Below are 25,019 nucleotides of genomic sequence, written 5' to 3'. Positions count from 1 at the left end.
TATCTCTTTTTAGGTAAGAAAGTGTTTTATTTGTAATTTAAATAGTATTCGTGTTTGAATTTTATAGCTGCTAGAACCCATTGGGGGGGAAATTCTTTTTAAAAACACAATATGTCACTATGAAATCGGTGTCGTTCCAAAAGGTTCACATCCTTTTTCTCGCAACTGTAGGATGCAGTACAGTGTTAAGCTTTCCCGCAGCCAGCCGCCAGGGGCCGACGAACATCATTTTGTGTCACTTATTAATTTTTTTTTGTACCCTTACATTTTGAAATCTTAAATCCAATTTCCTGTTATAAACCGATGCAGTTAATCCATTATCAATCAAATAGTTTATGGTCAAATATAATTAAAACATTAATAAACGAAAAATCAAAACACCGCGTTAATTGTTTTAAAGCGCAAGGACGTTTTAATGGGGATAATAAATGACATTTAAAGCGAAAGCACAACCGAGCGCTGAATCCAGCAGTTACAGGTTGGATTGTGCGCGGGAAAAATTCGGGCGTTAGGACCCGGCGGCGTCCCACCGAAGCGACGCGCCGGCCCCGCTGCAGCCAGCGAGAACCAGAGAGCGAGCCGAGCATCTGGAGGAGCTGTGACCGGCGAGGGGAGGCGGAGGACGGGGAGAGAAAGAGAGAGAGGAAGGAAGGAAGGCAGGAAGGAGGCTCCGGGAGGACGAGACGAGAGGGGAGGAAGAAAAAAACGGAGGCCCTCTCTGGACGTGGGGGGGACATCGGGTAACGTGTTCGATTCCCTTAAGTCCGTTTACGGCCTGGAGAGGGGAGGGTAGAAGGAAGAGAGGCGAGGGGGGCGCCGTGGCGGGGTAGCGGAAAATGAGCACATTTACTAGGCGGAAGGAAGGAGGAGGTGGCTGACTGGCTGACTGGCTGGTGGGTGGGTGACATTTGCAACACTGGACAGCTCGAAGTGAAGAAAAAGATGCACCGCGAATGACCTCGCTAAACGCTGACGAGCGGGGCCTGGAAGAAGAGCCCCCAATCCCGCGGGTCTGATTGCAGCCACACCAGCCCCCAATACCCCCCCCCCCACCCCCATTCCTTCCTTCCTTCCTTCCTATGATCGATGTTACTATATAGGTATCGGTTAATTTTCATTGACTGACACCTTCCGTAGCCTCCTGTCAGCATCAAAACCGACAGGGCGCAAGTGAACGCATCACCTGTGCCATTTTTTTTAAAGCACTCGAACGTTCCGTTCCGTTGCACAAGGAATTTTGACTGACACATTTAAAGGTACAGTAATGTGTGCTCGAATACTTGTGCTAGTCCCTAAAAGACATTCAGAAATCCTTTCTGTGCACACTGTCAAAACTGCTGGGTCCAAGGTAATCCACATTGGGTGAAAAAAAAAACGCTAACCCAGCATCGGGTCCAAAAGGGGCAGAGCCAACGTTGGGCTATTTACAGCCAGTTCGACGGGTTGAGGATTTGCCCCCAGCCTATTGGGTGAAAATGTTGATCCAAAAAGGGGTAAAAACGACCAATAGTATAAAAAGTTAAACTTTACCAGGTTATTATTACAGTTACAGTTTTCTCAGAAGAAGAAAATTTCTCCTGTCGTGGAGTTGCAACACTCTTAAAACTGCTGGCTCAAAAATAACCCAATTTGGGTCCAAAATGTTAACAATGTGGGCGGCCCGGTAGTCCAGTGGTTAGCACGTGGGCTTCACAGTGCAGAGGTACCGGGTTCGATTCCAGCTGCGGCCTCCCTGTGTGGAGTTTGCATATTCTCCCCGGGCCTGCGTGGGTTTTCTCCGGGTGCTCCGGTTTCCTCCCACATTCCAAAAACATGCGTGGCAGGCTGATTGAACACTCTAAATTGTCCCTAGGTGCGAGTGTGAGTGCAAATGGTTGTTCGTTTCTGTGTGCCCTGCGATTGGCTGGCAACCGATTCAGGGTGTCCCCCGCCTACTGCCCAAAGACAGCTGGGATAGGCTCCGGCACCCCCCGCGACCCTAGTGAGGATCAAGCGGCTCGGAAGATGAATGAATGAATGTTAACAATGTGCTACTTGGGTCAGTTTGATGCAACTTTTTGGGTTATTTTGTACCCAAAAAAAAGCTGTGTAAAAAAACTGTTCAAAACATATCATGTGAATGACAACCCAATTTTGGTCAAATTTTTTTCACTGACTTGTTGTTACTTGGGTCAACTTGAGAACACCTGCATATACTGATACATAAGTCAGTCAAAGGATTTTTGGCGTATAAGAACCTATTCTGATTTTTTTTTTTTTCAGGAGAGGAGTGAAGAGGGGTCATCTCAGTTTTTCAGTTTTTTTAAACCACTTTTTAGTAAAAAAGAAGAAAAAAAGAAAAAATTGAGTTCACGATCAACAATCTCCCGCCCCGCTCAACATGCCCTCCAATGCCGTTGTGGCTACATTCAAAAGCTCTGACTCGACGGGAAGCAGGATGGTAAGTAAACACACTCGCAAGTGTTTGTTTATTCCCCCCCCCCGACCCCCCTCCACCCCCTGACCTACCATTTTCAGTTATACGGCCTTTTCGCACTGCACTTTGCAACGCGCTGGGCGCCGTCAACAAATACATTTGTTGTGTATGTGCTGAGGGGGCGGGACTATGGGATGCCATGTCGGGACGCAGCGGGAGGGGATTTTCTGTCTGGAGGTGTGCCTCAAAATGAAAAATATTTCATTTAGGAGTGGCGCAAATCCTCTCACGTAGGGGTTGCTTTTGTTGAACTTTTCTGAAGTTTGAATATTTTTTTTCAAAAGCCTATTTTGACCAAAACTTGTCCAAAACATGTCTTACCACATTGCACCGGTTTTATCGAACTTTGTTTGACTTCCTGTATGGGACGCTCTCCAAGTCCCGTATCGTATTCATCGTCGTATGCGATGGCGCCTTGCGACGAGGGCGTTGGCTAGCGTCGAAGAGGGAAAAGGACCTGGCGGGGAGGTTTGCGTCCTCTTCCTCCCGCGTTCCCATGACACAGAACAGCCCTTGTTGCCTGGCAACAGCTTTAATCAGCGGCTACTCGGACAGAAATAGTGCACAGTCGGCGCGGTGGTGGTACCCCCGGGCTGCCACGCAGCTTCCCGGTGTTTCTTTGGTTTCTCCGCCTCCATTTTCCTTGTCATCCTCTTCCTCCAAAACCGGGTTGAAGCCGAGTGTCAAAATGGCGTTTTGTTTGTTGTTGTGCTGAAGAGGTCGCCGTGTGGTTGGAGGATTGAGTCATCCCGCGCGTAACCTTCAATAAATCGCACAGCACCCCAGCAAAACGAGACGGTCATAAAAAGTCCATATGGCACTGAGATAGATCCCTGTGGGTCGCCAAAGATGCGCTACTTGTAGGAAATAATCATTCATTCATTCATTCATCTTCCGAACCGCTTGATCCTCACTAGGGTCGCGGGGGGTGCTGGAGCCTATCCCAGCCGTCTTCGGGCAGTAGGCGGGGGACACCCTGAATCGGTTGCCAGCCAATCGCAGGGCACACAGAAACGAACAACCATCCGCGCTCATACTCACACCTCGGGACAATTTAGAGTGTCCAATCAGCCTGCCACGCATGTTTTTGGAATGTGGGAGGAAACCGGAGCACCCGGAGAAAACCCACGCGGGCCCGGGGAGAACATGCAAACTCCACACAGGGAGGCCGGAGCTGGAATCGAACCCGGTACCTCTGCACTGTGAAGCCCACGTGCTAACCACTGGGCTACCGGGCCGCCCCGGAAATAATCATTAAATTATTACAAAACAACTATTATATCAAATTTGAAAAAAAAAATAGTCAAAAAAAGAATGTGACCATTTCACATTTTTGTTTGCATTTCATGAAATACATTTTTGTTGTTATTTTCCCGCTGGCGCCAAACGGCGACTTCTCGTTGAAAAAGCGTACGGTTGTCGTCGACAGGATGACGACGGCACAACGACGGACGCCGAGCCCGCGACGGACGAGGCTCGCACCCTGAACGTCGCCGACAAGCCGGCGCGGAAACGCGCACATCTCACAGTGAGTGCGAATACGGCGCTCGCTCGACTTACGTACGAGTTACGAAACGCCTCGACAGGAAAATATTTTGCCCAAACGATTATTCGCCAGTGTCGTTGATATTGAACAATTTTTGCACTTTTGGAAAAAAACAAACAAGACCTAACACTGCCGAAACGTAATTTAAGTCCCCTCATCCTTTCCCAGGCGGAAAGCGGCTCCTTCCAAGATGGCGTCCGCGGCCACCCAGGTGCTCTGACGGCCCACTACAACGGCGACGCGAGCGCCCGCCCGCGAGGCGGGACGTCGGACGCCCGCGTCCCCGAGCCAGACGGGAGGGAAGCGGAGAACGGGATCCTCAGGGAGCTTTCCTCCTCCTTCTCCGCCACCACCTCCTCCTCCTCCTCCTCCTGCTCTTCCTCCTCTTCTTCTTCCTCCTGCTGGCCAAACGACGGCGTCCAGCATCCGAGTTCCGGCGAGAGGGACGAGCGCACGGCGCCGCACAAGAAGCGAGGGAGGCGGAAACTGGAGAGACCCACCAAATGTGAGTTGTTAGCACGCCAACATGTGGAATCATTTATGAAAATGAAAAAATGTGTGCATTGCTATACTTTTCAAGGCACCTTTTAGCTTCTTTCATTATGTTATACTCTGTTTAAAAAAAAAAAATCCCTAATAAGTTAGTTTGTATCATTGTTTATGTTTAAACTGCTAATCGATATTTTTTAAAGTTAATATTTTATATTTAGACTTCATTTCTGATTTTTATAGTTTAATGGTGAGAACGTATTTAACATTTCCCAATCATAATTTTAAAGTTGATATTTTTCCTCATATAATTTGTGATTTTTTAAAAATGGTTTAGTTGTGAGAAACTATTTAAAACTGTATATGTATATTTTTTTGAATCATCAAAAATATATATGCATTAAAAAAAATATTTTTTGGGTTATTTTGACATTTTTAATCATGAAAACAAAATGTATTTGCGCTCTTTCAAAAATTTCCATAGTGCATATTTTAAAACTTTTCATTTAATTATCAAATTGTAAGCAATATAATTTTTTTTTCTACTGCCTTTAAAAAAAAAAGACGTGCCACATCCTCCCTCAGATCACGATAACTGCCCGGTTGTAGGAGTGTACATACTAAGAAAGCAATAAATCACGGCGACTCGTGAGGAGGGAGACGATGACAGGCCGAGATGGAGATGAAGCCTATCTCGCGCCCACCCGATCCCCCCCCACACACACACACACACACTCTTCCTGAATGTCTTGCTCTCCCTCACTTGCGACCTTGATGAGGAGGAAGAAAAGAAGAAGAAGAGCAGAATAGAGCGCCACCTGGCAGCGAGCCTCCACCGGGAGCCTCGTTGGCGTTGGGCCCGGAATTGCTCTCCAGCTGCATCCTTTTTTTTTTGTGCTCTCTGGTACTTGGGGCTCTGGAGTTTCAGCCCAAAGTTGAATGTCGGGGTGAAAACCCAGTCTCCAAACCCTAACCTTGGCTTTGAATCCGAAATCAAAACCGTAATCCTTAATACTTAATCAGAAACTCTAACCCCGTCTTGAATCCCTAACTCTGAACTCGCTAGCTTGCTCACTCTGTAGCTAATTAGCTCACTTATTAGCTAAGTTAGCTAATAATCATAAGTAGCTAATTAGCTCACTTATGATTATGATTACTAATTTGCTAGCCTACTCGCCGAGTAAGTCGCTGACTCGCTTTCTCAGCCAATCGCTAACTTACTAGCTCACTAGCTTGCTGACTGTCTTACTAATTTGCCAACTTACTAGCTCACGAACCCACTTGCTCACTAGCTTACTCTTTTGCTAACTAAAAAAGTTACTATCTCAGCTCATTGACTCACTCGTTCACGAGCTCGCTACATCACCAAAAATACAAACTCAGGAAGTCACGATTGTTTGCTTGTTACTTTTTTTTTTTTTTTTTTTTGTGGTCACTCTCAAGGCTACCAAGAGTTTATCAAGGGTATGGAAGTTGAGAGGGGTTTTTTTTTACTTGCTTTGTGATTCCATGACCGATAGTACTTTTAGCAGTAGCATAATAATTAGTGTTGATTTACATATTTGTTTTCGCTTTTTGTCGAAAAGTACAGAAATGGATCGCGTGCGGTGGAACTTGTTTTGTCAGCTGCTGTCTCTCAGGGCCGAGCGAGACCTCCATCAATCCTAAAGACGATGGTGTTTAAATAATAGTAAACCAAATGTAAATGTGCAGATGCGGATTGCATTTCGTTGGCCTCGCCTATATTGGGAGAGAGAGATTATAGAAGTGAATGGCGCCATTCCATTTTTCCATCCATTTCCTACAGCGCTTGTCCTCAGGGTGGCGGGAAGGACGGAGGCCGCGGCTAACTTTTGCGCAGCGAACCTATGGATCATTTCCATTCCTCACTTAAATTTGGCAATGGTGGCGGCTAACAGTTTTTCTTCCTCTGCAGATGTGGAGCACACGGAGGAAGATGACAGCGAAGAGCTTAAGAGCGAGGTAAGAAGACTGCCTTTTGTGACGGCTACTAGTCAGTTAGCATCGCTTATTTTAAAGACTGAACGGTGGTTGACATTTTGGGATGCCATGGACGAGCTGACCAGTCTGCTTATTCCGTATGAATCCCGGACTAGCATAAAGTTAACATAGCGTAGCACGAAGACAAGAAGAGCGTCGCTACTTTGGGATACGATCGAGGAGCCGATCGATCAGCTCATGTCGTAAAAATCCACAGCTACTAGCCAGTTAGCGTAGCTTAGCATAAAGTCTAGAAGCAGCCAGTGGCTCGCGTAACTTCAAACGCAACGGTATCCACTGCGAGGAATCTCTTCAAACTGAACGTGATGTGAAGCGGAATGCCAGATCTTGGCCTTTACGAAAGAAATGGTACCTGGTGAATAAAAATTGTGGAACGTCAAATACACTTGGGGGAATTTTTCCACGAATCGTGTGCGGTACAAATCCGCATGCTTTATTTGCGAGAGAATGGAAGAACTAGCTCATTTTTAATTGTTATTTTTATTTTATCATTATTATTTATTTATTTTTTTATGAACACTCAAAAAAAAAAAACAGGGAGATCGCGGGAGGCTGCGAGGGGGAGTTGGCGGGGAGATCAGCCTTCGTCAGAGGCCCGTGCCCAGAATAACCTTCCAGGCCGGAGACCCTTATTACATTAGCAAGCGGACCCGAGAGGAATGGCTGGCCAAGTGGAAGATGGAGGTGAGTGCCACAGCCACCGCCATCTTAAGGAGAAAGGGGGTGGGGGGGGGGGGGTTCCATAGACCATAGGCGGGGTTTCTCGATGTCGGGCGCTTCGCAGCCAAGTGTATTTGATGGCTCATTGGATATCACAAGAAGGTACTGTTGATTTCAGTGAATTTCCTGGCCAGCGAAGGGCTTACATGGCTCCCGCATTTCCTGCCTTTGTTACTCCCAATTTGTGTTTGCGGAGGAGGAGGAGGAGGAGGAGGAGGAGAACCAAACTCGCATGTTAGCTGCGTTGATGTCACGCGCTGGAACGCGTCTGCGGTCTCCTCTTGTCGTTTTTCGTTTTCGTTTCCTGACAAATTCTCACGCACCCGGCCTGTCGATTTCTCATGTTGTGTGAAAATGTTCACACCCTGCTTCTCGGTGTAAATGAGTCGATATGCATCTGAGACAGGCAGCGTACGGTTGGGAAGGTGGTGAGGATGTGCGCTTCACAGTTCTGCTGGTCATTTAGCTTACCTCCCATACTTTCAAAACGTTCATGTCGGGTTCATTGAAGACTCTAAATCAGGGGTGTCCAAACTTTTTGCCAAGGGGGCCAGATTTTATGTGGTAAAATGTCGGGGGGCCGACCTTGGCTGACATTCTTTACATTGAACAACAATATTGTTCAACAAATTTTAGTAAGCCAGTCTGGATCACATTTCCATTTTTATTTTAATTTCAACAATCTTAAGAATTTCTTTTGGTTCATTTGAAACTGATATATCACATGCAACTGCTTATTCACTTGACTTCTTCTTAAACAGAAGTCTTCTGAGTGCAAATTGATTGATTTGAAACATAAAATGTATCACCATGACTTTTCAATAGTCACAAAACCTTTGACTCGAACAACAGGGAAATGAACAAGCAACACACATATCCACAACTGCAAGGATCATTTGAAATATGACATATCAGTCAATATAAACACGGAGTGATGTCTTGTTAACTCGTGAGTGATGCCCTCTAGTGTCTAAATGCTATTACTCATTTAGTGAATGCTAGACGGCACTGATTTTATGACAGGGGCCGAGGGCCGGATGAAATTCGACCGCGGGCCGGATTTGGCCCGCGGGCCGTACTTTGGACATGCCTGCTCTAAATGGCCCCTGAGTGTGAATGGTTGCGTAACTGCTCGTTTCACTAACTGGCCCACATCGTGGCCATTGGCTGCGTTGACCTATGAGATTGTGCTTCCTGGTTAAATGTCGCTGCCTTTGTTGTAAAGCGGCGCAACTAGTGTGACTTCATATTTCCATTTCTTCTGCCTTTTGCTACCCCTCCCCCAATACACCGCCCCCCCCCCCCCCCCCACTCCTCAACTCTCCTCACTGAGCGCCCATAAAAACGTCTGGGGGAAGGAAATATTGCCAAATTAGCACGACACACCAGAGTTCCGTAAGTGAATAGCTGTGAAATACGAGGCGAGCGAGTCCATTTGTGTTGCGTTTTCCACAAGTGGCTCAAGGAGGATGACTGAGCTACGAAGCCCGGCAGCCACATAAACACAAGCGAGAACGACACCTCATCATTTATTGACAAGTGTTAACCTTTTGAGTTATGCGGGCAAACAAAGTGAGCTTTTAGTCAATTGAAGCGAACCACGTGAATTATGAGCGTCTATCCAACCGCTAGCTGAAGCTACTGCTAGCTTAAATGCTAATCCCCAGTGCGAAATAGCATAGACTGGCGACTGTAACTAGCATCAACCTTGGGGTAGTTTAAACTCTAAAAGCAATGATGTTTGAACACAGACAGTGCGGCAACACTTGTAGAGAGACAATATGACAAAACTCGCATTATATTCTTTATCCTTTGTTTTTTTTGTTTTTTTTGTTTTTTATCATGTCCTACTTGTGCTTTATGCTACCTCCTTGGTGGCCAAGGCATGCCTACCAGAAGTAGTGAATGGGCATTGAAAGCATGAAATCATGATGCACAAAGTATTTATTCCTTTACCATCGATTTAATTATTCTATTTCCTTTTTTTCTTTTTTCTTTCTTTTTTTTTAAATGAAACGGATTAATGTGTAATTGATGAAAATGAAATGCCATGAAGACTTTCTTGATGTACCGAATGATTTTATTTCGTTTTTAACTGTTATTTTGGCAACAAAGGTACCCTAAAGTTAGAAAATACAAGGAATGGGCAAAAGGGTTTTTAAAAATGTGTTTTGCAAGTTTTTAGGCGCCAGGATGCCACTGCAATGGCCCACATGGTGGCCAAAGGGGCTTTACCGCACCACAGCCTTTGCATGTTTTTTTTTTTTAAATGCGCCCGCTGTTACAGTGGCTCTCCCTCCCCCCATTCTTCGCCATGGAAATGACTCCGTGCAGTAGTGCAGATTTTGAAGCGTTTTTGCGGCAAATTCTCAGGCGCTCTGCTCGCAAGACAGCCTCCCCCCCTGGCCGGCCGCCAGACGCTCGGCGAGTTCTCTCTAGCCAACCAGAAAGGAGTTTGGGCCACCACCTGACCCTGAATTCCCAGACAAAGAAATGTGCATGCCTGTGTGAGTGAGTGGAAGTGAGGGAAGGGGGGCGGGGGTTGAAAAGAAAAAAAAAAAAAGAAAGAAAGAAAAGAAACCTCCACACTGGCTGGACTATGAGGCTCGTGTTCGGGTATGTGCACTTGCATTATTTGTTAGCATGCCAGACTGCATGACTGCATGCCATTTGCCCAATGTTGTTGTTGTTGTTGTTGTTCTTGTGTTGTGTGCGCCATCTGCTTGGGAAAGGGAGAATGTGAGCGAGCGAGCGTGCGAGCGGGATTCGGTAGAGTTGCTTGGGTGGTTGGAAAGAAAAAAAAAAGTTGTTTCAGCCCCACGTGCTGGTCGATACGTGCTGAAACTATTTCCTGTTCCACTGCTGCACCATCTAATGTTGTAGTAGTAGTAGTAGTAGTCACATGCAATACATTCATAGATAGAAGATAGCATGAGCGTTTTTTATATATGGTGGCAGTGAAGTCAACTTGCTTGAAAATAAGGAGCAGTTTGGAAAATAATTCTTGATAAAAGAGGCGTCAGGCTTTTCTTTTTTTTTTTTTTTTGCCTCCCCTGTTAAGCGAAACATAAAACCAAGAGAATTACACGTCGCGCTTTTAAAACGATCTCATAGCATTGTCTCGGGGAAACATCGCTTAGCTTCATGTTAACAAACAGTGCAAAATGCCATTGGTTAAGCACCAACGGTGAAGCAGCACATGTAGAGATCATTGAATGATACTTCGCAAGCCTACTCAAAGGTCTTTATCCGGAATGAAAAAATGACTACAACACGTCTTACCGAGTCACTTCGTAGTACAAGAGTTTAATGGATTAAGAGATAGCTGTTTGCTAACTAGTCTTCATGAGTGACCGCGCACGGCAACAGCCAATGATTCCCCCGTGGCAATTTCTCGACAATCGCGTCGTTTGTGGTTCCATAGAAAACTCGATAGAGGGTCACGTTTTTTTCGGTTACTGCATGTCAGTCGATTTGCGGTACTTCAGAGAGTTGCCACCTGCATTTTTTTTTCCCACTTGAGTCACTTTCATCTGCAAATCTCGGTGGCAGCGGTTCCGGGAAGGACTTTGCGCCGCGCCACAAGAAGGCGCGCTCAGTTACTGCCATGTTTGACCTTTTTTATTTTATTTTTTCTTAGCGTTTAGCCACGGGGCTAAGCTAGCTGTACGCGAGGCTAACTGCACAAAGGCGTCAAAAGCCGCCAGCCAAAATGGCTCCCGCTGCATCTTTCCTGCCTGTTGCACTGCAAAGCCCGCAAAGGTCAGACTTCCTTTTGTGCTGTTGCACGAGGAAGTTAAAAAAAAAATGTCTTAGCTACGCAACCTGTTTCATCTTCCTGCTGCTACGGCTTTTTAAGTTCACAGAAAAGGATGCGCGGTGGCGTTTTGTCATTTCCGAGGGATTCCCCCCCCCCCCCCCCCACCTTTAGAGCGCTCGGTGTCACCTTTTGAGGCCCCACCGGAGTGAACCCAAGTCGGATTATCAACTAGTCTCAGATCTCTGTGAGAGGCAAAACTCAAAATGGTTAATCCAAATCAGTGGTTCGAATACGGGTCAGCGTTTCAAATTAGGCTCTTGGGATCGCTTTGGTGCGATCAAAAGATGAGCTTTGGAGCCTGGGTTGGGGTTTCAAACGAGGCTAAAGGGGTTCATGGTTCCAGGTTTGAGATTAGGGTTTTAAAGAAAAGTGAGCAATTCAAATCAGGTTTGAACTGGCTTGGGTGAGCTTTCAAATCGAGTTTCCGCGACAAGCTTTGACTTTCAAATTCGGGTTTTAAGCCTTGGTGAAGGTTTCACAGGAGGCTTTGGGTTCCCAATTGGTGGCGTTAAGCTAGGCTATGTTGAGACACGGCTAGGTTTTTAAATGGTCTGTCCTGCCTATTTCTTGTCGTGTGTCCCCCGAGTTTATTCGAGGCTCTGAGTGTGTAAACCATCGAGATTGCCTTCATTGTGCCTTCATTGTGTCTTTGCTGCTTCTTAACCCCGTTTGGCTTTCAGAAGGGCTCACAGCTAACGTACATTGTTGTCAGGCCCCTGAAAAGGAAATGGAGTCGGGGGGAAGTGGGGCTTGAGCGAAGTGGGTGGGGGATGGGGGGGGGGGGTCGCATTTACAAGTGGGAGGAAGTCCAGAGACAAAACGGGGCTTCCCATAGGCCAGGGGTGGCCAGATCGGCCATATAAATATTTCGTTTGGAATTAAAAACAAAACAATTGCCCTAAAATACTCTTCATTCATTGTCATTTCTTTTGTTAATTACAATCAATGAATTGACCACAATATAAAAAAAAGATCTTGTTCCCCCCACCCCCAACCTGAACCCTTCACCCCGATGAATCAACCGGTTAGTTCATTCCTTTTATTTAATACCGTGCACGACTCAAAAATAGCAAACCCCCAAAAAAGGTGACCTGTACCTGAAATTGTATTTGGTCTGTGCTGCGGTGTACGGGGGGGAAGCCGGAGCGGCACGCGCAACCGGAGTGCGGCCCCATGTGGCCCCCGAGGCTTCGAAGCGGCCTGGCAAGGGTCCACTGCGGATATTTATAAACCGGCAATGGGCTCTTGATTGAACGGCGCGTTTCTACTCCACGACCAACCTTAGAGGGCCAATGTTTTCTATGGTTTCTAATTCGGGTTTCAAGCTTGGGTTAGGGTTTCAAATTGGGGTGTCAAGCCCGGGTCATGGTCTCAATTACGGTAACGGTTTCAGGTTTAAGGTTCTGGTCTCAAATGAGGATTCTAATGAATGGTTAACTCAAATAAGGCTTTTGGTTTCTGGGTTCTGCTTTCAAGCCGAGGTCAGCGTTCCAAGTAGTCGTCGTCCTTACCTGTACTCATCTCCTTGTTCCAGGCAGAGAAAAAGGCCAAACTGATGTCAGCTATGAACACAATAACGGATCCGGACTCGAGCAAGGAACCTGAGATTTCGCCCGGCCAGCGTCTGCCGACTTCCAAAGCGCCTCCGCAGCCGCTACGTCAGCCTCCGCAGCAACGGCCGCCTCCAGCGCCTCAGCCTGCGCCTCAGCGCCCGCCGCAATCTCAGCCGGCGCAATCGCAACCGTCTCTGCCGCAACAGCAAGCGCCTCAACAGCAGCAGCCTACCGATCCGGCCTCACCTACTGTGGCCACCACCCCTGAGCCCGTCGCCATTGCAGGTGGAGACAAGACCTCCCCCAAGGCTGCAGACACCGAACCCGAGTATGAGGTAAGAAGACGACAAACTTGTCTCTTACTTCTGTCCTCGGGTGACCGGTTGACCGTAAAAAAAATAAAATACAAAGACACTGTCAAAGGGTGACCGACCAAGCATCTGGTTTTCCAGGGTACAGAAACACCAGACTTGAGGCAAATCATTTCCAGAAATGGCAGATCCCAAAACTCTGCCGCGGGTAATCATAATCTTTCCGAGGTAGAATAACCAGTCTTCAAAGCAAGCCATATTCACAGATGGGGTTTACCAAAACTATCTTGTAGAAAGACCAGAAACCCAGTTTTCCGCCATATAAAAACCAAGAAGTTATTTCCAGATATGGCGTCAACAAAAACCACAGATCCAAATCTACGGGTTGCAGAAACCTCGATTTCCCATGAATAGTTTCCATCAACGTCAAATGTAAAAGAACCGTTGGAGGGGGACCAAGCATCTGGTTTTCGATGGTACAGCCCCCAGGATTCGCGGCAAATGATATCCAGAAATGCCGGCTACACAAAAACCTGTAGAAGGATGACCAGACCTTGTGGTTTTCTGGCATCCAAAACCCAGAATCGGAATGAATCTGGACCGGCGGATACAAAAGCCTCGTCAACCCGAGACCCCGTTCGAGCCACTTAAAATGCCGTCGTGTGACATTCGCAGGACGATCGCGGTTTTGGCATCGGCGACCTGGTCTGGGGGAAGCTGCGAGGCTTCTCATGGTGGCCGGGACGAATTGTGTCCTGGTGGATGACGGGACGGAGCAGAGCCGCAGAGGGGACCAGATGGGTCATGTGGTTCGGAGACGGCAAATTCTCAGTGGTGACTATTTCCCTATTTCCTTTTTTTTTGTCCCAACTCTTGACATTTGGAGCCGGTTTCATGGAGCGGCGGTCACGTGAACGTTCTCCGTCTCTTCTTTTTCAGGTTTGTGTTGAGAAACTCTTGCCCTTAAGTTCCTTTAACAATGCCTTTCACCAGCCAACTTATAACAAGCAACCCATGTACAAAAAAGCAATCTACGAGGTGCTACAGGTAAACGCCGACAACTCTTTTTGCAACATTTTCAGCAATAACTATGATGAAATCAGTGGTTGGCCTTTCGAATCTGGCTTGGAAATTCAAATGAGGGATGGAGTTAGAGGGTTGGGTTTGAGTTTCACATTCGGGTTTGAAGACGAGGTCGGGATTTCAAGTCGGGCTTCGGATTTCAAATCCGAGTTTCAGGCCCGCGTTACATTTTCAAACAAAGTTGAGGATGTTCAAGTAAGGATTCAAACCAAGGTTGGGATTTTTTTGGACATTGGGACAGTGCGCATTAATCGACACAAGAATGAACAGTGTACATGCGCCAAACTTAGCATAAATGCTAGTTTTCGGCCGTCGTCCCAAGGCGAGTTTCTAAAATAGCACGGTGGGACACGTAAAACTTTTAAGACCGCAATGACAGAAATAAAAACCAAGTAGGTCATGAAAGAAACAATACAAACAGTTGCAATGCTCAAGTACAAGACAAAAGACCGGGACAGACAAAGGGGACAGGCTTATTAGCGCCTTTGTGCTGTGAACTGTGACCCCCAGGTGGCCAGCGGACGGGCAGGCAAAGCCTTCGCGCTCCGTCCGGCCAGCGACCACAGCGATACTTCCAAATCTGTGGAACTTCTAAACAAGGAGATGATCCAATGGGCTACGGCCGGATTTCAGCCGACCGGTCCCAAAGGCTTGGAGCCGCCGGAGGGTAAGAACAAGAACCAGAAGGCAAAAGTCGAGTTTTTGTAGTTTTCAAGCCAGGGTTAGGGTTTCACATCTTAGTTTCATTCCTGGGGTTGAGGATTCTTACCCCGTGAAGGAATGAAGAATGGTTTGCTCCATGTTGAACCCCGCAGAGGAGCGCAACCCGTACAAGGAGGTCTACCCGGAGATGTGGGTGGAACCGGAAGCCGCCTCCTACACGCCGCCGCCGCCGGCGCCGCCGCCCGCTAAGAAGCCTCGAAAGAGCACCCAAGAGAAACCCAGGGTCAAAGACATCATCGACGAAGGAACACGAGGTTAGAGTTTAAGTTTCATGCAAATTGTCACCACATCTCTTATACCGAATCAGAAAAACGACTGAGTCTTGTGGCGTACCGCAGGGATCTCTTCTAGACCCATGCCTGCTTCTGACTCACATCAACGTTTTTCAAATTTTCTGGCTGCCCTTTGGAGGGCCTTAAGTTCCGAAATATGCCTCAGTTTTTCAAATCGACAGTGTAGAGCAGGGGTGTCCAAACTCTTTGCCAAGGGGGCCAGATTTTATGTGGTAAAATGTCGGGGGGCCGACCTTGGCTGACATTCTTAACATTGAACAACAATATTGTTCAACAAATTTTAGTAAGCCAGTCTGTTTCACATTTCCATTTTTATTTTAATTTCAACAATCTTAAGAATTTCTTTTGGTTCATTTGAAACAGGAATTTGAAATATGACATATCAGTCAATATAAACACGGAGTGATGTCTTGTTAACTCGTGAGTGATGCCCTCTAGTGTCTAAATGCTATTACTCATTTAGTGAATGCTATTACTCATTTAGCCACTAGAGGGAAGCAGTACTCTATGAAACATCACTCACCAGTCTACGAGACCTCAGTCAATGCAACACGTGTTCCATGGCGCCCAACCTGCGGGCCAGACGGCACTGATTTTATGACGGGGGCCGAGGGCCGGATGAAATTCGACCGCGGGCCGGATTTGGCCCGCGGGCCGGACTTTGGACATGCCTGGTGTAGAGAATTCACAAACATATATTATGATTTAGTTACTGGTTTGGTCTCTCACGTGATTGGAGCACCGCTAGTTTCAAGTTATGGGTTTCAATTAAGGGTTAGGGTTCCAAGCCAACCCCAACGTTGGGGTTTCTAACCCGGGGTCTGGCTTTCAAACAAGGGTTAGACTTTCAAATTAGGGTGTAAAACCTAAACACCATTTCCACCAATCAATGTGAAGTGGTGCGGAGTTGCCCCACGCCCAAAATCGAACCACATCCAACAGAACGCAACGATGTCCCGTTGCTATTTCAGAGCGACTCATCTACGAAGTCAGACAAAAGTGCCGCAGTATCGAAGGTAAGTCGGGCAAACCGTCACGTGCTCGTCGCTTGTCGTGGTGGTGCCCCCCTTGACATTGTCAATCCACTCCGCACGCAGACATCTGCATCTCCTGCGGGAGTCTGAATGTTAGCCTGGAACACCCGCTCTTTGCGGGAGGAATGTGCCAGGGATGCAAGGTGAGACACTCGGCGCCAACTACTGGCCGCTTCCAAATCCTGCAGCCCGTACGAGTCCACTCCCCTTGCCCGATGTGGTATTTTTCAGAACTGCTTCCTGGAATGCGCCTATCAGTACGACGACGACGGGTATCAGTCGTACTGCACCATCTGCTGCGGCGGACGGGAAGTGCTCATGTGCGGGAACAACAATTGCTGCCGGTAAATTGTGAATGTCTCTTCATTCGAAACTTTCAAGTCACAAAATGCCTCAGCAGGAAAATATTGCTTCTTGTTATGAAAGGAATTTCAAGATACGAAAGGTAAAAAAAATATATATATACATTTTGGTCCGCTCGTCGCAGCTACGAGGTTCCTGAACGCAACATACGTAGAGCTGCTCTGTGATTGGCTATTACCGGCATCCCATTGGCTAAGAGGGAACGGATTAGGGCATTTACAGGGAAAACCCGTCCCGACTTACAAACATTTCTAGTTCAGAAATTTATTGTAGAACCAATTAATTTTTTTGTGGGGTATGGGGGGGGGGGATCAGAATAAAAATCTAATAGCCGATTAATCGGACAATTAATGAAAAAAATATAGTTTTTTTTTTTTAATTGCGGTTCCCTCAAGCTACCAACAAAGTTATGAATTACAGGCAGAACATTAGACGGCTTTACAACGCCCGCATCCTTGAAGCATTTCATAAAAAAATGTAACAAAAAAAAAATCCCCCAGGTGCTTCTGTGTGGAGTGTGTGGACCTCCTGGTGGGCCAGGGCGCCGCCCACGCCGCCATTAAGGAGGACCCGTGGAACTGCTACATGTGCGCTCCCAAGGGGGCGTACGGCCTTCTGGAACGTCGCCCCGACTGGACGTGCCGCCTGCAGCATTTCTTCGCCAACAACCACGACCAGGATTTTGTAAGTGACGCGCGTTTGTGCCGGTGTGATGGATGGATGATCAAGTGTCACCACGTTGGTTTTATTGCAAGCATTTGATGCCTACGGTAAGTATTTGACATGATTTGCTGTCATTGCCGTTGACATGAAATGCGGGAGTCTTAACACGCCATTGACGTCATTTGCCGTCAACTGTTTTTTTTTTCCCTTTGTCAATGTTGTCAAATGTAAAATTGTTACACTGGTGATTCTAAAGATGTTATTTTGATTTGCATGAAACCACCGCAAAATTTACACGCAGTAACGGCGCGTTCTCGCATTGTGCCACAGCAACCGGCAAAGCTTTACCCGCCCATCGGGGTTGAGAAGAGGAAGCCAATCAGAGTCCTGTCGCTCTTCGACGGGATAGCAACGGGTAAGACGCGCACGCATCCATCCATCCATCCATCTTCTACCGCTTATCCGGGGCCGGGTCGCGGGGGCAACAGCTTTAGCCGGGAAGCCCAGACTTCCCTCTCCCTAGCTACTTCTTCCAGATCTCCCCGGGGGATCCCGAGGCGTTCCCAGGCCAGCTGGGTGACATAGTCTCTCCAGCGTGTCCTGGGTCTTCCTCGGGGTCTCCTCCCGGTGGGACATGCCCGGAACACCTCACCAGGGAGGCGTTCAGGAGGCATCCGAATCAGATGCCCAAGCCACCTCATCTGGCTCCTCTCCATGTGGAGGAGAAGCGGCTCAACTCGGAGCCCCTCCCGGATGACCGAGCTTCTCGCCTTATCTCTAAGGGAGTGCCCGGACACCCTGCGGAGAAAACTCATTTCGGCCGCTTGTATCCGGGATCTCGTTCTTTCGGTCACGACCCATAGCTCGTGACCATAGATGAGGGTTGGAACGTAGATCGACCGGTAAATTGAAAGCTTCGCCCTTTGGCTCAGCTCCTTCTTCACCACGATAGACCGATACAACGTACGCGCACGCAAGTTTAAAAAAAAAAAAATTCTCGTTGATACAAATGAAATGTGTTCGCCGGCGGGGACGTGGGGGTGGATACCCCTTTGTTACCCGCTTCTGCTTTTGCTGCGTAAGCGCTGACGACCTTCTTGCGGTGCAGGGCTGCTGGTGCTGCGCGAGCTGGGCATCCGGGTGGAGCGCTACGTGGCCTCGGAGGTGTGCGAGGACTCCGTCACGGTGGGGCTCGTCCGGCATCAGGGCCGCATCATGTACGTGGGCGACGTCAGGAACGTCACGCGCAAGCACGTGAGTTTGTCCCATTCCGACGAGAGTATCGATTTTTTTTTTTTTTACGTTGATATAGCTCCAGAACTCGATTTTCCGTCAGCCTTCGAAATGTCCAAAATGGCTCCCGATTTGAGAAAAAAACGACTGCCGTTAAATGAGTTCAATTATGCGGCGTCGTCCGTCCTGAAAGTGATCCGCCGTCCGTGTGTCTTCGCTCCGCAGATCCAAGAGTGGGGTCCGTTTGATCTGGTCATAGGCGGAAGTCCATGCAACGACCTCTCCATCGTCAACCCGGCGAGGAAAGGCCTTTACGGTGGGTGGGAAAAGCGCTTGGTCACATTTGGCTCTCGCGCAATCCGCAAAGCATCGTTGACGTCTCGCGCGGACCGTGCGGCCGCAAAAAGAGGGCACGGGCCGCCTGTTCTTCGAGTTCTACAGGCTGCTGCACGAGGCTCGGCCCAGGGCGGGGGAGGAGCGGCCTTTCTTTTGGCTCTTCGAAAACGTGGTGGCCATGGGCGTCAGCGACAAGAGGGACATTTCTCGATTTCTGGAGGTACGCTTTCCGAATCACCGGCACCCACTGGATTTGGCCCTATTACATCATTTTGGTGTGCCTCGGGGAAATAATCGCCAGTACCAAAACAATAGACTGCCGCCCCCTAGTGGCACCAGATATTAGCTGTAGCCACGGTCCAAACTGAGCCAACAGCAATTATTTACCAAAACAATTTTTATTACAAACATATATTGAAACAATTGTGTACCGCTATCTACCCCCCCCCCCCCAAAAAAAAATCTTTCACATTTTACCAAATTCTCATTGTAAATCTGCTTAACAAACTAACATTTAATCCCCCGAAAAATGATATTTGCTATTTTTCAGGGGGCTAGGCAAAATGCAAAAAAAAAATATATATATATATATATATATATATATATATGTATATATATATATATATATATATATATATATATGTATATATAAAATCTTTTTGGGTGTGTGTGTATATATATATATATTATATTATATATATATATATATATATGTATATTTATGTGTATATATATATATATTTTTTTTTATGTCCCATATCAAAGTGGCCTTCAAATTGTCAAAGTTGTAACTTAAAATGTTCTTTACTGACTTTTTTTTTTTTTTGTACATGCGTCGTCATTTTCGTCCGATCGTCAGTGCAACCCGGTGATGATCGACGCCAAGGAAGTGTCGGCCGCCCACCGCGCTCGCTACTTCTGGGGTAACCTTCCTGGCATGAACAGGTCGGTGGGTGAATGGTGAGGGAAATCATCCACGCGGACTCAAAAACGAAGCCGGGCCGGGATTTGTTGAGATAACCTTTTTGTTGCGGTTTTTATGATTTCACACACACTTGTTGCCAAGACGAGCCACCACGCCGTCGTCCCGCAAGCGGGCTGCCAAGTGAACACGAAACTGGAAATGAGGCTGGGTGATTATTTGCTTTCCATTGAATGATCTCAAGCTAAACCGCTTCCTCCTCAGGCCTCTGACGGCCATGCGCAATGACAAGTTGGACCTGCAGGACTGCTTAGAACACGGCAGAACCGCCAAGGTGCGCCATCGCGTGATAGCCGGGACCCTCGCTCGGCGCGGACACGCTCGCGCGATCCCAAAACCTCTCGCTTTCTTTGTCTCGTTTGTTAGTTTGACAAGGTGCGGACCATCACCACCCGGTCCAACTCCATCAAGCAGGGCAAGGACCAGCACTTCCCCGTCTTTATGAACGAGAAGGAGGACATACTGTGGTGCACCGAGATGGAGAGGCAAGCGTCAACCGATCTCTGAAAACTCCATTTTATGACCGAGCGACCGATCGCGTCATTCCCATGAAATCTTAATCAGGCGCGTGCATGAAAAACAATACCTTCGCTTTCGAATCGAATGGCTGTCATTGATGTTCTGCCTGTTCATGCTCTTAACCTCACTGATGGGCAAAACTTTGTTTTATTGATGCTTTTTTTCTTTTTTTTTTAATGAATTACAGCATAAATTGTTTGGAAATAGCAAACTCACAATCGAAAACACGTTTTATCGTATTTTTATGGCGTAGTTGATAATACAGTATCAACAGAGGTGGGAAAAAAATGCACTTCTAGTACTACATTCATTCATCTTCCGTACCGCTTGATCCTCACTAGGGTCGCGGGGGGTGCTGGAGCCCATCCCAGCCGTCTCCGGGCAGTAGGCGGGGGACACCCTGAATCGGTTGCCAGCCAATCGCAGGGCACACAGAAACGAACAACCATTCGCACTCACACTCACACCTCGGGACAGTTTAGAGTGTTCAATCAGCCTGCCACGCATGTTTTTGGAATGTGGGAGGAAACCGGAGCACCCAGAGAAAACCCACGCAGGCCCGGGGAGAACGTGCAAACTCCACACAGGGAGGCCGGAGCTGGAATCGAACCCGGTACCTCTGCACTGTGAAGCCGACGTGCTAACCACTGGACTACCGGGCCGCTGTAGTACTGCTTGGTACTGAATCTATGTAATTTTTGTCACTGTTGTACTGCCAACACTTGGTCTCTCTAGACAATCAAAGTGACAAAACGAGATTCACCTCATCATCTTTATCTTCGACTCGAAAGCTGTGCTGATCATAAATCCAAACCCATGTAATGGCGCCATCTACCTGTTAGTCCTAAAAGCGGTTTTATATTGACAAGCCGGACTCGGTCGGTCGGCCCTTTTCCGTGTCGAGTCGTTGAAAAATGTACTTGTCGAATATTTCCAGCAGTGGCAGTGAATGGTTGGATCCTGTTTGGCTACAGTATGCTCATTATTTTCTCTCTTCCAGAATCTTTGGCTTCCCAGTCCACTACACGGACGTGTCCAACATGAGCCGACTGGCCCGGCAGCGTCTGCTGGGACGATCGTGGAGCGTTCCCGTCATCCGCCATCTTTTTGCACCACTCAAAGATTACTTTGCCTGCGTTTGAGCGCGCCCTTTTGACAGCCCTTTAAGCGGCATCAGAGCCACGAGCCTCCGAGGTTTCCCGCTCGGAATTTTCTTCGGTGTAGACTTCCCGTGTTCTATTTGTTATTCTTATTTATTTTATTTTTTAGCAGTGTTATTATCGCCTTGATTTAGTTTTTTTTTTTTTTTTTTTTGCGTGAGCTATACTTGAGACTATGCGAAGAGCTAAACATGGGGTGACCGTACTGTACTTTTTTTTTTTGCCTAGCTTCTGGCATAAAGGGAGCTCTCCGAATCCCCCCAAAAAAACAAAACAAAACACCAACATCACATATACCTCGTCGTTTACAGCTTCTGAAGGTAATACAAAAAAAAAGGTACTACTACTACTATTACTACTACTACTACTACTGTAATATGGCTCCAATGCCACGGTGCTCCGCAATGGCGGGAAACGTCGTCAACTGAGCTCTTTTGCGTGAAAAAGACAATGAGAAAAACAAAGAATTAAGTGTTGAGGACGTCTGTGCTTTTTTTTTTCATTTTTATTTTTTTGCCGCTTTTCTACAAAGTTCTTACTGGTGCTCTCTTGTTCAAAACTCGCCTTCCCGAAGGGCACAAACTAAGCTAAGTGACAATGTTTCCCGCCGTTGGAAAAAAAAATATATATATAACGTCACGTTCCATACTGACGACATTTACTGTACATTTAGCGAGAGGTGAGGGGAAAAAAAAAGAAAACAAACAAACAAAACGGAGAAAAAAAAAACCTCAACAACATGGTGCGGCTTTAAGAGTCCTTAAAGTCCTTAAAAAGTCCTTCTACCTTTTTATAGCAATTTTGGGTGTGCTGTTTTATCAACATTATAAAAGCACTTTTATACTTTGATTTTTTTTTTTTTTTAATCTAGGTGGAAGTGATTTGTTTGACAATAAGGCGAACTACCCTGGCGCAACACTTTTTTTGTAGACAGTAAGGCCAATAGTAGGGGAGGGAGCGGGTAATTTCTTTGTTTTTTTTTTAAATTCCTTTAAATATGTGAAAAACTTTCTTGTAGGACGCGATGTATAGTCAGACGCCCCTCCTTCTTTGTTGTAAAGCGGCGATAAATATACGTGGAGTGTAGAACCACCCAGGTTTTATTAAGATTGTAATTGTGCATTTTATATGAAGCAAACGTGCTTTAAAGCACCCCCCTTCCACCACTATACCCACAAAAAAATAATAATATCCAAACAAAGTTGACTGCTTAATGTTGGTTGAAATCGGAATTGTAAAGAAGAAAAAAATGTTCATAATTCAATATTTTGTGGTTGGGAGAAGAAATAGCCAGGGGACAAAAAAACAAAGTAAATATGTAACGATTATTTCTGACGTATCCTCTGGTCGGCCGTCTATTTCGGAATCCGTTCGAACCCAGAACCACAGAACTGCGAGGCAGACGTGTAAACCACCGTTTTCACCTCCATGTACGGAAATAAGTGAATAAATTCTCTTGATGGTAAACCGCGGAAAAGGTTAGCTAAACGGGGGATTTAAGCGTTGGCTTGTCAAAACGAAAAACTGACAAAAGTATATTCAAAAAAATGTTTTGCATATCTATTTAAAAGATTTTAACTCAATCTCTTAATGTAACTAAGTTCTTAAGTGACCTTACCGCCATCATTTTCCTCACTTGCCGCCAAACTTCCGTCTTCTGTTTGTACATTTTTGTACAGAAACGTCGTCTTGGTTTTTGTTTTTTTGTCCCTGCTATTGGATGGAAATGTACAAATGTAATTCTTGGTTAATATATAATCAATTGGGTGTTTTTGGGGCGGGGGGTGTTTATAAAAGAAAAAAAATCGTGATGAATTTTGATTGCGATCTAGATGTAGTTTGGTCCAGTGTTTCCCAACCTTTATTATTAGGAACATCTCACTTCAAACCAAAACGTCACAAAAACTGTATCGTGTTCCAATAAATCATTTCTAGTCGTAATTAACTTGGAAAATGATTGTGACCAAATATGGGAAGGCCTGTTTCGTTGACCGCAAATGGGCAAAAGTTTAATTGTACCTTCCTTCTGCCATCGAGCGAAAGAGCATTTAACTGTTGTGCCTCTCTCGAGACATCACTGGCAGAGAGAGGTGAACAAAGATTTGTGGTCAACTCATCATAATTTGCGGACCAATTGTGTGAAATTGAAGATTGTCTTGGTTGGAAATCGCTGGTTTAGTTGCTATTTTCCGCGCGCGAAGGCGGGCACAGCCCAACCCCGGCGCCATTTTGTTCAGGCTTGTCACGGAGCAACTGTCGCGAGTTGCTCTTTCCACTTTACGGCATCTAGAAATCTTGAGTTTTGTTTTTCTTGCTTTATCAGACAAACGATTATTTGATGTAACTACATTAACTAAAGGCATTTTAACTTTGACGGGAAGAAAGAAAATGTTTTCTTACGTTGTTTTAGACTTTTAGAGGATTACTGTAGTCGGTGCGTATTTGTGGGACAGTTGTGAGAAAGGAAAAAAAAATGGCAGCGCGATGTATCGATGCGCTTGTTTTCTCCCCCGAAATTCCGCGCGGTGAACTTCTCCCCATGTCTGTTTTTTGAAATGTTTGATTCACATCACTGGTCAAGGCGAATCGCCTTCGAAACCGTCACTGTTGTTTATAGCCGATGTGCTTTTTTCGGCCCCTTTGGAGTTCAGTTCTGACAGCAAATGTAGCACTCAGAGCTTCACACACACACACACACACACACACACACACACACACACACACACACACACACACACACACACACACACACACACACACACACACACACACACACACACACACACACACACACACACACACACACACACACACACAAAGTTACGTTTCGTGTCCAGAGAGAAGCTAAAGACTCCGTATGTAATTGTGCTGGAGAACACTTGAATAAACGTATTGGTTTTGTTTTTGCTTTTTGTTGATTTGTGAAAAAAAGTGTGTGTTTTGTGTCTCTCTGTACACACATCATGCAAAACATTGAAATTTAAAGCATTGTTTTATTTTACGTCCCCATCAGCTTGTTAGTGGCCATTTTTACCCAGCTTCAGACTGAGTGTTTTTACTGCATCAGTTTTTTAAAAACTAAAATCAATTTTTGTCATTAGTAGAAGAATCCGATCATTTTCATTCAGCCAATATTTTGGGACTTTTTACCCTTCACATATAGCAGTGGCAGACAAAGTCCGTCAAAAGAAACAAAGATGTGCAGATTTTTAATGCTGCTCCCAGTTTATGTTTGCCATAAAACTAAGACACTTTGTGATTTAAATCAGCAAACAAATAAACTTTGGCCCCCACGATCTTAATGCTCATGCATTATGGAAAACGACAGACTGTTTAACAAGTAGTATATTGTTCATCCAAAAAGGCGACGGCTTCAACGTAAGATTCAGCACTCGACGAGGCATCTATCTGTGTTTGTATAATTTTTATTGGTGATTTCCGCTGTGGCCACGCCTCTTGCCGCCTCCAATTGGTTGCTCAGGCGACCGTCTGTGCCGAAAGCGGTCCATGCTTGACAAACAAAACCGGAAGCGATGGAAAGAACAAGACAATGAATACAGTACAATAAAATCAAACTGTGATATATTTTCTCTATTTGAGCAATATAACATGTTTTATTGTACTAATTATTATTTTTAAATATTACAGGCAGCAACACGCGTATTTAATTTATTTGTCCCTTGTCGTGGTGAG

The 25,019-nt window shown here is 46.2% G+C and overlaps 1 protein-coding gene across 4 annotated transcripts; it reads left to right on the top strand.

Moving 5' to 3' along the window:
• Positions 1 to 574: 574 nt before the first annotated feature.
• Positions 575 to 24,025, top strand: LOC127614289 (DNA (cytosine-5)-methyltransferase 3A-like). 4 transcript variants are annotated; one of them, XM_052085526.1, is made up of 23 exons: positions 575 to 747; positions 2,271 to 2,440; positions 3,906 to 4,004; positions 4,191 to 4,527; positions 6,448 to 6,494; positions 7,071 to 7,217; positions 12,608 to 12,961; positions 13,613 to 13,771; positions 13,877 to 13,984; positions 14,531 to 14,687; positions 14,836 to 14,997; positions 16,008 to 16,052; positions 16,134 to 16,213; positions 16,302 to 16,414; positions 16,934 to 17,117; positions 17,427 to 17,511; positions 18,205 to 18,350; positions 18,555 to 18,645; positions 18,737 to 18,885; positions 19,525 to 19,610; positions 19,852 to 19,921; positions 20,014 to 20,132; positions 21,167 to 24,025. In XM_052085526.1, exons 2-23 carry the CDS (start codon positions 2,381 to 2,383, stop codon positions 21,306 to 21,308), a joined length of 2,940 nt encoding a protein of 979 aa, XP_051941486.1. In that variant the 5' UTR covers positions 575 to 747; positions 2,271 to 2,380; the 3' UTR covers positions 21,309 to 24,025. The 4 variants fall into 4 exon arrangements, with proteins under 4 accessions (XP_051941486.1, XP_051941488.1, XP_051941487.1 ...); XM_052085525.1 differs by having other exon boundaries at positions 576 to 747; positions 19,525 to 19,625; XM_052085528.1 differs by lacking the exon at positions 7,071 to 7,217.
• The last annotated feature ends 994 nt before the right edge of the window (positions 24,026 to 25,019 follow it).

The sequence above is a fragment of the Hippocampus zosterae genome, chromosome 14, assembly GCF_025434085.1.
Source record: "Hippocampus zosterae strain Florida chromosome 14, ASM2543408v3, whole genome shotgun sequence".
Taxonomy (NCBI): domain Eukaryota; kingdom Metazoa; phylum Chordata; class Actinopteri; order Syngnathiformes; family Syngnathidae; genus Hippocampus; species Hippocampus zosterae.
This window is presented reverse-complemented; position numbering and strand designations above follow the sequence as displayed.